At 32.3% G+C, this 14,168-nt stretch overlaps 1 protein-coding gene across 3 annotated transcripts in view; it reads right to left on the reverse strand.

The window, feature by feature from the left end:
- Khc-73 (Kinesin heavy chain 73) overlaps window positions 1-14,168 on the reverse strand; it is a 369,120-nt gene that overhangs the window by 237,866 nt on the left and 117,086 nt on the right. For all 3 annotated transcript variants that reach the window (XM_085815982.1, XM_085815983.1, XM_085815984.1), the window contains exon 2: window positions 1,690-1,768. In XM_085815982.1, coding sequence (XP_085672108.1) covers window positions 1,690-1,768 — 79 coding nt within the window. The remainder of the gene's footprint in view (window positions 1-1,689; window positions 1,769-14,168) is intronic.

Here is a 14,168-nt window from a genome sequence, read left to right on the forward strand (position 1 = left end):
GTGGTCAGCGGATCCGACTGCAATACCGAAGGGACCGGGTTCGAATCCCGCAGAAGGCATGGATGTAAATTGTCGCAGAAGGCATAGATGTAAATTGAAGGTATCGGTGGCCACCTATTAGGTGCCTGTAAAATAAAATGACCATTGCTTCTGGCCTTAGTAGTGGCGAAAGCCTAAAAATGGCTAGTGCCCACCGTACAACAATTGTCTGGCAAACAGTGGGTTTTCGGAATACCGCAATTCGATGTGGAAAAAGAGCTTTCAAATTGCAATGTACGTGATCAAGAAAATTGAACAATTTAAAAGTAGTACACCGTCTTAAAACCCTGTATTAAGGATAATCACAATCAATCTAAATTCATTTTCAATTTGATTAAAAATATAGTTTTATGATGATTTAAATTATGTAATTGATGAATTTACACCAATTGATAATTTTTTAATTACCTCATAATTATTGTTAATGAAAGATATTTCTGCTTGGATATTTGAAATTGAATTGTTTGGTTTTCTTTATTGAGCTTTAGAAGCGGTTTTAAAATGAAGTTGGCACGATTTAAACACATTACTGTCGGCCATGAATCTGACGAATTATAAAAGTTATTAATTTTATTTTATTAAATAATTTTGGATTTTCAGAATCATGTAGCTCTGGCTGGAACAAAACATTTGATGATGAAATTTAGATAAAAGAAAGGCTAAATTAAGAAGATGAATGTGACAACATGAAGCACAATCAAAGTTACAAAGAAAATGCATACATTAAAAAGCAAACATTACGCTAACAGAAATGCTTCATATTAGGGTCTCGACCGAGGTTGCAACAAGAGAAAATATTAAAAATACTACTGTTACTGAGGGCAGTTTTACTTATAAAAACTTACATATTAGGCTACAATACTAAAATATTGTGCCTTAAAAAAAAAAAAAAAAAAAAAAAAAAAAAAAAAAATACTTAGCTTAAATTTTAGCAGAAAATTAATTGCTAAAACAATATACAGAATTTTTTAGAAACGACTTTATATCGAAAAAATTTTTATACGCTTCTGCGTAAATTTATAATCATCATTAAATTTTGTTTCTAATGCAGAAAGTTACGTAGAGAAAAGACATTAAAATTTTTCTCCAGAAAGACAATCTCCAGAACAACGCAATAAATAACGCTTAACTATGCTATTGACTATAAAAGTTTAAAATTTTGTTTCTAAAATACGATTTAGAAGTATATATTTCTTCAAATTACTTTTACAATAATAAATGGTATACTTTTTTATATGAAAAATAAAAATGAAAAATAGTGAAGAGTGGATTTAAAACTACTTCGCTTTTGGTTTCGAACTTAAGCAATAATAACAACTGCGTTAAATTTAAATATAAAAAAGGCTTTTAACCAGTCATAATAATCGTATGGTAGGAAATATTTTAGATACAAAATTACCTCTACGCCATTAAATTCGTGAAGAATATTTATGAAAGTCGAACATACCACAAATCGCGCACGAAACACAGATTACTATGAAGTCATTCATACATAATTCATAAAATGCAGGTTGCGTTAATCACATTCCACGCAAAGTTTGCCGAAACATCCGGATTTAGTTTCGCTTCGTTTAAAAATGAAGTAACAGATCCCGTTCGAAATAATGTGATAGTTTAAAAACAGAAAAGTATAACAATGCGTTAACTAACCTGTTCCGAGAGCTGGGGTTATGTAGAATAGTCTGTTGTTGATCCACTTCCACCACGCATTTTGTTCCCAGTTCGATTTCTAGAATGATAAAAAGAAAAAATTATGACATTACAAAATTCTGTTACGCATATAAAAAAATATGCATCAAGAGATTGAAACTGATATACGCGGAACAAATGAATTTTGTCAATATTTTGCACTTCGTAAGTATAGACCTTTCCGTTTCTCTTCTATCCAATATTATACACATACAGAAGAATTTTAATCACTAGCGATTACTATTAGTTTGACTGTTTTTAATAAAATGTGTATTTTGCATATAACTTAAAGCAGTGGTATCTAGGCCGTACTACGTCGGAAAAAAAACTACATAAAATTTATAGCAAAGGTTAAAAATTAATTATAGAAAATATTTATACAATATCATGAATTTCACGTTAAATCTTATCAACAATATTTGTGTTACTTAACTGCAAACGAAATTAAGCAAAATATATAATGAAATTACAAATTATGGAAACTACGAAAATTATATTAATATCGTAATGATACTTTTGCTTCCCTTTTGCCCAGAGTTATCAAGCGCAACAGAAAATCTCCGATTACTAAAATACCCAGTTTCCCATTTAACGTATTATACACAATGAAGTTAAAAATACAACTTGTGCTGTTTCATATGGGACTGTCGAGAAGCAGATAAAGAAAGGTAAATTCCACGAGCTAACAAACAAGAATACGAAGAGAACGCATGCACGTTTAATATAGCTTTGCTAAATAGTTTCAGATCATGTCGACCTAAGCCCGTCATTGTCATTCTTTTTAATTCTTAACCGCAAGACACACACACACACACACACACAAAAAAAAAAAAAAAAAAAAAAAAAAAAAAAAAAACTCGCATTGTTCAAAACTGCGACGTGAAAAAAAGCATTCTTGATCATTACACTTAATAAACAATTAAAAAAACACTTTTTCTTTTGATGGTGTGTTTACAAGGATGAAAATCCATGTAAATAACGCAAATCCTCGTTAATTCAGATTTTAAAAACCAGGATTTCGCCCAGTTCTGACAATTCTGAAAAACTTTTATAGTAAAACTAAACGTTAATAGTAAAAAGTCACAAATTATTACAGATATATCAAGAATCACCAGATGTATAACCTAATATTGATAAAGGAAAGATTTCTGAGTAAAGTTTTTGAAATTGTAGTATCAATCTCTAATGTAAAAGAAAGGGGATCAACAGACATCACAGAATATAAAGAAACACAACCTAAGGGCAATGACTTTTATTTTTAGGCTGATGTAAAATATATTAAATCTTAAACTTTTCCCATTTCCTAACAAAAATCTCCGTAAAAATGAAGATCCTGATAGACTAACTGGATGAGAGATGCAAGATTTTCATGAAGCATTGCATCAAACTGGCGAGGAAGAGTTCGTCTTCGCAAGTTTGGTGCAATGTTCCTCGCCATTGATACTGTCCCAGTGACATAATCACAATGTTTCACACTGACAGTTGTCACTGGGAAACATTAAACTGTGACTATGTGATTAGAAAGGGATGAAGATGATCCAAGCTATTAAATTTCCAATAAAGCAAAAATTGTAGACAGTAGCAGCGAGTTTCAGTCCAGAAGATGATGGTGATAAAGATCAGGACAAATCAGGAAAAATCCATGAAAATGGGTACCAGAAGAGATATTTAATTTGTGTTATTAAGCACGAACAGCGAACGAGAATATACAAATTATGAATACGTAAGCTATGTCTGCGATTTAATAGTAAAAGAAACTAACTCTAGTGCAAACTAAAAGAAGATCATCAGTTTCTTCAAACTAGTTATTTTTCATCAGATAGCATAATTTGCACAAGCCTTCAATAAATACGCATTATAATGAATAATATAGTGACCCTTATTACCTAAGTTTGCACTGTGTTTTGAAGAATTTGTCTTTCTATAGCTATTAGATTATTTCGTTTAATTCAGATTTTTACCAGATCGAGCTATAACCCCCAGTGAGCCCAGATTGATGAATTCAACTGCAACAGAAACTTCCGTCGGGAGAGGATATAATATTTAGCTTTGCTTGCACTTATGTCCGCTCTCTCTAGCCGGAAAGTATTTCTGTTTATAACTCCATTTTTATGTTTCTTAGCATATAGGTTTTAGATATATGACTTCATGTGCATGTAGGTAATGACTGCACATTTATATTTGTTAACTATATTCACAGCTCACAACAATTTATACTAATTGTTATTCTGATAACCTATCTTCCTTCTATATATCTGCGACTATTGTACATGAAAGCAAGAACTGTATAGTTTATTCTTATAATATATGCCATTCGATCTGCTATCTTGAATGAATTTGCCAAATAAGAGGCTCTTCTTGCGGTAATGGATAAATAGAACTGAAAGTTAACTACATCAGCTGTCCTTCCCAGCCGCAAAAACTTACTGTCGACCATTAATGGAAGGGATCAGAGCAAAATTCAAGAATTTTACCACTCATATATTAGCTCTATAACTAATGATAGATGAACTCATGGGCCTGTCTACATTTAAGAACTCGGAATGGGCAACAATAACGTATTTCTTTTCTCTCGAATTTAACACAAAGTAATTTAAGTATTTAGACTGAATTGAAATATTTAACTTAGGCTAAGTAAACTCTTGATGCTAAATTACCTGCCAGTTTCCACGGAAGGCACCCCAAAATATGGCATCAAAAACTTATACTCTTCTTCGCCCTCGCTTTCAAATTGGCAAATTTTAAGCAACTTCAATACACAAAGACACAAACGCCCAGTATGCAATGGCCCAACAGTGCGTGCAGCCAAATCTTCACCTAACCACTACACCGTCCGTGACGGCTTAGGTATTCGTTTAAGGAAGGAAATAGTCAAATCTCACTGAATAAATAAATAAATTAAAAAAAAAATTAAAAAATTAAAAAAAAAAAAAAAAAAAAGGGAAAAATCTGAAATGTTTCAGATTTTAAATTATGTCCAAAGGGGCGTTTTTTTAACATTCTATGCGTTACATTTATTTATTAAATATCACGTTCTTCGCACTTAAACCATAAAATTCAGTTCAACAAAAATATCGCAAAATAGCTTTAAAATAAGCATATCTTTCGAATTTCCGATTCAAAGTCTCGTGGCGCTGGAGATAATTCCCCCCCCCCCCGTACAGTGTAGCCATTGCTCGCTTTACAATCGTTGAGCTTTTTAAGCAAGAATTCGTTTAAAGTTTTACAAAATATGAAATTGATAATAAAACAAATTCCAAATTTCAAATTTCGGCTTCCACATGCCCATATTCGTAGGAGGATTACGTCACTCAAAATTCGATGGCTCTATGTACCGTTGTTTTATCCCAATGCGAGAAATATACATACATTTATGCAGATTTTTTATTATCTAATTTCTTCAAATAAAATGCAGGACTCTAACATTTGGTGGCAACAGTTTGAAAAGTGAAACGGACACTTATAGTGAACCAATCGCAAAACGAACGAAACGAAACGAAATCGCAAAACGAACGAAATAATCCTTCAGGGACAAAGCCACTTTGGGCTAAAAATCAACACCAAAAGATATTTACCCACAGCTCCTTCAAAGCCGAAGAAATAATTTAAATATTTTTTTAACACAACCGAAACGAAAGAAAATTTTAGAATGCAGTCTGCTACACAAATTCAGAACTTTTCTTTTGCCAGCTGACTTAATGCGGTCACCAACCCACATCTCGTAAAAACCGTTCTATCTAAAACGACAGGCGCCACACATCACTTTAAAGTGCCTGAGCCAAAAGTTTATAATCGATAGAAGTCCCCACATCGTTTCTAGCACGGCCCGACACTAAATGGGAATAAAAGCAATGGAGAGAGTAATGATAAATACAAAATCGATTTCTATTCCGAAAACGCGACGCGGAAGAAAAGGGGACTAGCGTTCAATTTTAGTTCCCATAACTTCCACTGAATACATTTCTTGGGACTCAAGGAAATGAAGGGCCAGGAATAATCGATTAAGATAAAGCTTTCGGAAATTGTACAGCTGCCAGTAGAAAACGAAATTTTTCCGAAATAATGCTTAAAATAATGCAAATATGTTTCTCGCATTTGTTGCTACGATTTTACATATTGGCAAATACTTTGACTATAAAAGATACTCGAAGGAAATATTAATAATAATAATAATGATGGATAATGTAGCATATGTAATTGTCAAAATTTTTACACATGCCACTTTTTTTTATCCGAAAGAGCCATTTTAATTACACTTCAGTTATTCGAGGTAGGATCTATTCACACTAATCTTTTAAAATAGCATTTCGACTTTGAAAAAGCAATGTGGAGAGAGTAATGCTAAATACAAAGCTGATTTCGTTTGCATAAATTATGAAAAAAAATCGCAAAAATTAATGACCTGCACTTACCGAAACAATTCCGAGAGAAGAAATGAATTGATTTGTATCGACTATAAGTTTTCCAGAACTGGGAATTATGAGATATCAATTGTTCGCGTAGCACGATTTGAATCACGGGTATTTTAGTTGTCAGCTGGATGTGCTAACCACTTACACCACAAGACCACATAAGAAGGAATACAATAATTTCTTAATTAAGACACGATAACACGCCGAATAAATACTAATTCAGAAGTCAAACAACAAAAATCAGCGTTATATTTACCAAATTTTCACAGGACTAGTTTCGATGGTTTTACCGAACTGGTTCATTTGCGGTTTTGCAGCTGAAGATGGTGGTTCGGTAAAACCATCGAAACTAGTCCTGTGAAAATTTGGTAAATATAACGCTGATTTTTGTTGTTTGACTTCTGAATTACAATAATTTCTTACAAATTTTTAGTAAGGAAGAAATAAATACTGAGGAGACAATTCGTAATAAACATACATTAGGTTCAAAGTCAGGTCGTTTTCATTCGATAGCACGAAAAAATACAGCCCGCCTTCATTAAAGATCGGTGTGGAGCTTTCATAGAGTAGCGTCGTAAATCGAATCGTTATAATGTTAATAAGGGATGCGTTATTTAAGAATAAAATCATACTTTTATTTAATTATGCTAACAGATATATTGATATTTATATAAATTAAAATTTGTATAAAATATTTATTTTTATATTAAATTATATGCAAAAGTTAATTCTTATTTATAATTCATCGAAAAGCGAACTCCTACTTATTGCAGAAGAGTTATTCAATAGTGCCATTGCATGTAACTTTTATTGGCACATAACTCAGGCTAGCTGAGGCTCATCCCATGATGAAGGCAAAGGCCGAATGATAGCTTTGCTTTTAGTTCAGACATAAAGACCTGGCTACCTTGCTGAACTGAAAATCGCAAAACCGTCGCGCTTTCCTTTTCCTTTCCTTTACGAATTTTAAAAGAGCAAATACTCCCCTTTGAAGTATTAACCATTTGTTATCAAACTTAATGCTTTATTTCCATTGCAAAGTTCAATGCTTCTTTTTAACGAAGTTACTTTGTCCAGTTCTGCTACATTTTTGAATTAGAGCAGTAGGATGTGCAAGAAAATGTTAAAGGTCATCAGGCTTCATTACTTTAACAATTACTTACGATTTATCTCTTAGAAATGATTGCAGTCACAGTTTATAACTGCGTTTTCAATCACGATGTTTAATTTCTTGTTTAGATTTAAACTTTTTTTTTCTCATTTTAATTTAATTTCTAAGCCGATATAAATACGAACTGTAATAAGCTGAATCTTCGTAAAATACGATTGAACTTAATAAAAGCATATCGGGATTCCAATATGCAACATCATTGGTTTTAAGATACATAAAATTTTAAATAAAATCTTTAAGAAAGGAAATATATTAAATTTTTTCATAAAAAAATGCCGAGCAGAGATAGAGCTGCTGGAACAGCGTGTCAAGCAACTACAACGACAACGCATACGGTGCGGTGAGAGGAAAAGCTTCTGAAAGAACTTGCAAAGTCAACTGCTGGCAGTAAGCCCATCCATCATATTTAAGCCACCATTTTTATGTGGATAAAACTTCTCATTTCGCTCGCTGACGGCCGCTCTGGAACTATACCGTGAACAGAATCTTCTAGAAAATAGAAACGCTCAGCGTACCTAGCAATATACTCGACGTTTCGTTGTGTGCTACACCCTTAGACCTTTAAAGGAACATTAGCTTTTTTTTCCTCCATGGTGACCCGAGTTAATTACCTAGAATTAACTGTACAAGGAATACCGCAGGGACAAAGAAGGCAACGGTATTCTGTTCCTTAACCTATGCCACTGCAGACAAAAGGTTGAGTTAATCCAAGTCCAGATATATAAACACATTCCAGTAATAAAGAAGTTTCATATAAAACAAAAATGATTATGATAACAGAAATTCTATATACAATAAAATCTCCTTCAGACAACTTCACAATTCCAGAAAAGCGAGTTTAAATATTAATTTAATTTATGTTCTAAAAGAAATAACGGTCACTTTCGGAAGTGATTACGATAATAGATTTCACCGTATTACAAAATTCAAGATCAAAAAAGAATTTTAGTTGCGGCGTTAGGCGCTTTAAGTAAAAAAACGTTCCCTGATCAATCTTCTTTTGCTTGAGCAAACACAGGATGTTCGAAAAAGTAGACTTCAGGTTTTATTGCCTTAAATATTGATCTTAGACAAATATTTACAGAGTGCCTCTGAATATAGAATTTTACGAAAAGTGTTTCAGTGCTGGGATATGAGAATCTTTCAAATACAAAATTTAACTTTTTTATAATGACTCCCATGGAATAACATCTGTAACTAGTAAAAGGTCAATAAGCTTTAGTAAGTTAAAACACAAAATATTCTACGTCTTTTAAGAGAAAAATTTGCGAGATATTTGAAAATGAATGCACTGACTGAATTATTTTACAACATGTATCTAACTAAACGGTTTCGATCAAATTTCCTTATTTTAGGAAACTATGTCATTGGCTATATACGTCTAGGATAATAACTAATAAAAATAATCTGCAATTAGCTTTTTTTTATTATTTTCCACATACTTCTAAACAATATGATTTTTAATACGCCGTCCATTTTAATATTTAATTCAATCATATTCACAAGTACACTGAGGAGAAGAAAAAAAAAAAAAAAGAGAGAGAGAGACAGTTCTATATTTCCCGTTCTACTGCGCCAATTGACAAACTTTAAATTGCGTTTTTCATGTCTCGAAAGCGCAACTTAGGATATGTATTAGATTTATATACACTATTGTTCTAATATAAGTATTTTGACACAAAATCGGACTTTTACTTAAATAACATACCATTTTTTTTTTTTTTTTTTTTTTTTTTCCCATATTTCGATTCTACGACAGATTACGCCCAAGTTTTGTAAAAATCGCACAAGTAGTTTTTGAAAATTAGCTCTTAAAATTTTAGCTCCTCAATGTTAATTGAGTTAGATATATATATTTATTAATCTCTCTTTTTTATTAATCGTATTTGATTCTTTCTTTCACATTTCGAAATTCAGGTTCATTCCAAATAAAATTCACCCATTTTTTATGATTTATTTTAAAATAATTTTTATATATTTTTCAAACAAAATGTTGTATTATAATCAATAAAATTTTTACCATCATCTTAAAGCAGACGTATTTCTAAGCATATCTGCAAAACAATTACAGTTTTGTATTCAAAATTTCCGAAGATATACGTGAATTTATATTTTGGCGCGTTTTGAAATTTGGCATATTTGTTGAAAGCGGTAAAACATCAAATGTGGTTTATTGTTATTTGAAAGTAAGAACGATGGGACTTTTTTTCCGCTCATGCACAATGTAAAAAAGTAGGAACGAGGTGCCTTTTTTTCTGCTCCAGCGTAATGGAAGGGAAAGGAAAATTGGTTGCCATATATTAAGAAATTCGCCAAGTGAATTATTCGTGGCGCCTACTGAATATATTGCGCCAACATAAATTTTTGAATTTCTCCGTCTAGCACCAAATTTTACAAAGTTTAATATTTAGGCATAATTTGAATCGTAGAATTGAAATATGTTTAAGAATGGTATGTTATTTCAGAAAAAGTCCGATTTTGGGTCAAAATATCTATGTTAGAACAATGCTATATATAAATCTAATACATATCCTACGCCGAGCTTTCGAGACATGAAAAACGCAGTTTGAATTTTGTCAATCGGCTGAGTAAAACGGGAGATATAAAACTGCCTATTCCCTTTTTTTCCGCAGTGTACACTTTTTATTCTTTTCATATCTAGCTGCCAACTGATATCAAGAAAGGTTTAAGCATCGTAAGACATAAATTTAGATAAATGATCATTAGAAACAACAGGTATTTCTTTATATATTGCTAGCAAATTAGTTTAAGAATATATGTGGTTGTAAATATTTCTTTTATAATTAAGTGCACAATTATTACATTTTTTAACTTTATACAAAACGTCATGTATTTTAGAACATATAGTCTATAAGTAGGCTCCATTAAAACAGATATCGAATTAAGACATTTCAAATTTCAGCGATATTTATGGAGTCTGTGTCGTCAATTGATGATTTTTGGAAGATATCCTCACAACTTCCATTTAAACTATTTATTGCAATATATTCGTATTATATCTACATTTATGTATATTTATTCGCATTCTATCTATATTTATTCGTATTATATCTATATTTGTAATCTATTTATATTCGTAATCTATTTATATTTATTGTTATCTCCATATGACATACACGAATAATTGTAAAGTTTTGATTCATATCCACAAAATAGACACAGAATATTGCATAAGCTATATCAATATATATGCATACATTTAAAATTTGTTTTCTACAATCGTTCCACTATACCTCCTTCCACCACTATTATTGCACTGAAATATATATATCATACAATATTACTGGATTGAAATTCGTATCCGATTATATAATTTTTGCTGCTATTTTGACGAAGATGAACTTACTGATCACGTTTCACTCTACCAGGTACAGTAATGTATTAAGTTCCTGCAAAATACAGATAATAACAATTGTTTAAATAATATTGTACTAGAAAAACGGATCAAATTATGAAACGCCCATTTAGAGGACAATGGCAGCTACTATTTTATCCTTCATTAAATTATTCTGAATGTACCCAGCCAAAAAATTTGCGATATGGCCATATGCCAAAAGAAAAGGAAAAAAGCCCCCTAGAAATATGCTGAGAATGTATACTTAGCCTGCCTAACTCATTGCCTTCAACCATAAAGCAAATATCCAAGTTATTTGCTTCACACAGCTTCAGTTTTGGTTTCCGAATGTGGGTTATTCATAGTTAAGCGATCTACGTTTCTTCTGCCAATTCACCACCCCTCCTAAAAAAGTACTTTTATAGAAGTGTTTCTATTTTTATCGCAAACTTTGCTTTTTGGGAAACACTGAATAGCACACATAGAAATTGACTTCAGCTAAGTGAAACTCATAGCTACTCGTCTGGGAAGGCTAGTCTTGGGAAATTACCTTGTGTATTTACAACAATTCTCTCATACTAATACATGTATTAAAACAAAAATTAAATATTGGGAACAATAGGTGGATATGTGCATAAATATTGGAATCTGAATAGCCAGTTATATCTTACCAGAAACCTTTGATGTGCACAAGTAGCGACAATCCGTCTGAAAGAAAAGTTACTGAGGCAGATTTCATAGCTTTCAAATACATTGTGTTTAAAAAATCTCGATCCATTTTAATGAAAACTGTGACGTATCCTTTTCTTGAGCATAAAGGAATTATGCTCACAACTGAAGAAAGTACTACCTTTTCTGTACAAAACTTGCACACATTAAACTAAATTGAGGATTAAAATGAGTTTCAGGAGAAATAGCTTTCTTCCTCTCATTTTTTGAGTTTGGACAGTTGGGAAACGTTTTGCTCTCCTACCCCTGGATTTTAAACTGGGATATTGCCAGCTTTGGGATAAAAGAAAAAAGACAATTAATTACTCTTAACTCTGCAGCCACTCTGACATAAAGGTATGTAAACCGCTGAAGGCCAGAGTGACTGAGCTCCGTTGCTTGACAGTCGTGGGACTGCCTTACACAGATTAAAGCCCAGACCTCCGGATATTTATTTGTACTAAATAAATAAAAAAAAAAGTTTTACATGGGCATACAGAGCCGTTTTTCTTTACAGAGTTATGAGTTACATGGTTCTATTTTGGTCATAATGATTCTTCTTGACATGACATGAATAACACTTCAGACTAACTTTATACTTTTACATGCTAATATTTCAAAAACACTTGGTAAATTTTAGAACATTGGAGACTTTTTACAGCACATGATACATTTTACAAAACTTTTTACAACGCATGATGTTTGATTATATATTACAATACTGATATGATACATTTTACAATACTTTTTACAACACATGATGATTGATTATATATAATTGAATCAAACAGGATATAATTCACAATGCTAATGAGTAAAAGGTGTTACCTGACTAAAATATTTAACACCTATTACAACATTTGACACCTTTTAGCAGAGTGCAACACGACCAATAGATCAATATACTACTCCACTCCCATATGTAATTAAGTTATGTTGTAGAGACATTAGGTATTTTTTGGAAGCAGGAGAAGTGAAAAATGAGCAACGCCTTCGCCGGGAGTCGAACCACGGACCTCTGGAATACGCACCCAACGTACAGACCACTACTTTACGAAAGCATGCTAAGAAGGCGGGAGCAATACCTTACAATGTTTCTACAGTAAACATTTTAAAGTTATTTGTCGATTCATTATTTTAGAAAGAAATTCTCTTAAATGTATAGTTATTGATTAATAAATTTCAAGAACAGGTTGCAACGCTGAATGACTGCTGAATCGCTGAATAGTCACGAAACCATCAAAATCAATACAGCCTGTTCAAAGGCTTTAGGAGTAAAAGCTGATAGAAGCCCTAAATCTTCTGTATACAGACTAGGAAACAAAATAGAAAGCAAACATGATACATGGCGCAGCTAATTTTAGATGGCATATACGACGAAGCTGTGCTTCAGTAAGAGGAAGCAGCACAGCATTTCGCTAACACAGTACAAATTTATCTTCGTATATTCCCTTAACATCTGATTATAAACAGATATGGGCTACACTTTTAACAAGCCTGACACCTTTGGCTTATTTGCCTGTTATTTTGTGAGGTCAGAGATACAAAAGGTCAAGATAATTTCAGTTAGTTGATGTTTATAAACATTAACTAACTGAAAATATTCGTTTCAAATGTTGTGGGAAAAATTACATCTCCTATACTAGAAGAGGTTTTCATGTCAATTTAGAAAAGTGAAAAATTTACGAAGAACTAGAAAGAGGATTGGACTTAAAATACATTAAAATTATTTAATATCTGCATCATCTTATATTCTATTCCCGCATAATTATTTCCATCCGTCAATAACTATTTCTAGCTGTGATCGTCACTAATGAAACATCTATACGGCATTTTAATATGTGATGCACACATATACACACGGATGTTAACGTGAAAATTTCAAAATATGGTTAAAAAGTGTCCAAACGGTTTGGTTTCGTGGGAAGGAGGGGTAATCGTCTACAAAGTTTTTGATTTTGGCTTTATTAAAATCGCTTGTTCTTCGTTGAAGACTTGGACAGGATAGCACTGAATCAGCAGATAATCAAAACAATGCACTTAGACAAAAGTTATTATAAAGAACACTGCAAGTTACTTTCATAATTTCTACGCTGGACTAATTCTGAGGTGTTAAACGAAAAATCAGTAGAAGTATCGTGTTACCTCTTTTTCAGAAGAGTATACGACTTTGGCTGAATGTGTTCGTTCATTTCAAAGTTTTCTAAAAAATGGTTTAAAAGTCTATCCATTTTACTGAAAATATTGAAGAATTTTTTTCGGGGGGGGATGCGGGAATGAAACAATTCACGCAGAGCAAATTAAAAAATGTCATCTCCATGAAATACTTTAAAAAATAATAATATGCCAGATACCAAGTTACAAGTTTCCTCTCATTCAAATAATCTCTAACTAAATGGCATCATATCGTACGACCTACTTCACAAACTGCAACACTTGAGTAAAAACTTGAACAAAAGCAAAAACCTTTTGCACTACAGCACCAGCTTTAAACCATAACATCAGCAGCAGATTTCAATATTAGTAGCCAAAACGACTTCAGCCTAAATCTTCATTTTCATACTGCAATATCAATGGTCAAAGGCCTTCAGACTAAGCTCATTCACACTTGTCATATCAAATAATTCACACTTGTCATATCAAACTCGCAGGCCTGAACCCTTTTTTCTGAGGCCTTCGGTTCCCCCCCCCAGAAAATAACAAAAAGCATGAATTATAATATATTAATAAAAAATGATATTCTATCCCATAATAGCGAGGGGTATATACAACCTCGGATGCTAAAAAAACCCTC

The sequence above is a fragment of the Stegodyphus dumicola genome, chromosome 4 (assembly GCF_044657685.1).
Source record: "Stegodyphus dumicola isolate Sdum_Otavi_A_Nest chromosome 4, ASM4465768v1".
In the NCBI taxonomy this organism is placed as follows: domain Eukaryota; kingdom Metazoa; phylum Arthropoda; class Arachnida; order Araneae; family Eresidae; genus Stegodyphus; species Stegodyphus dumicola.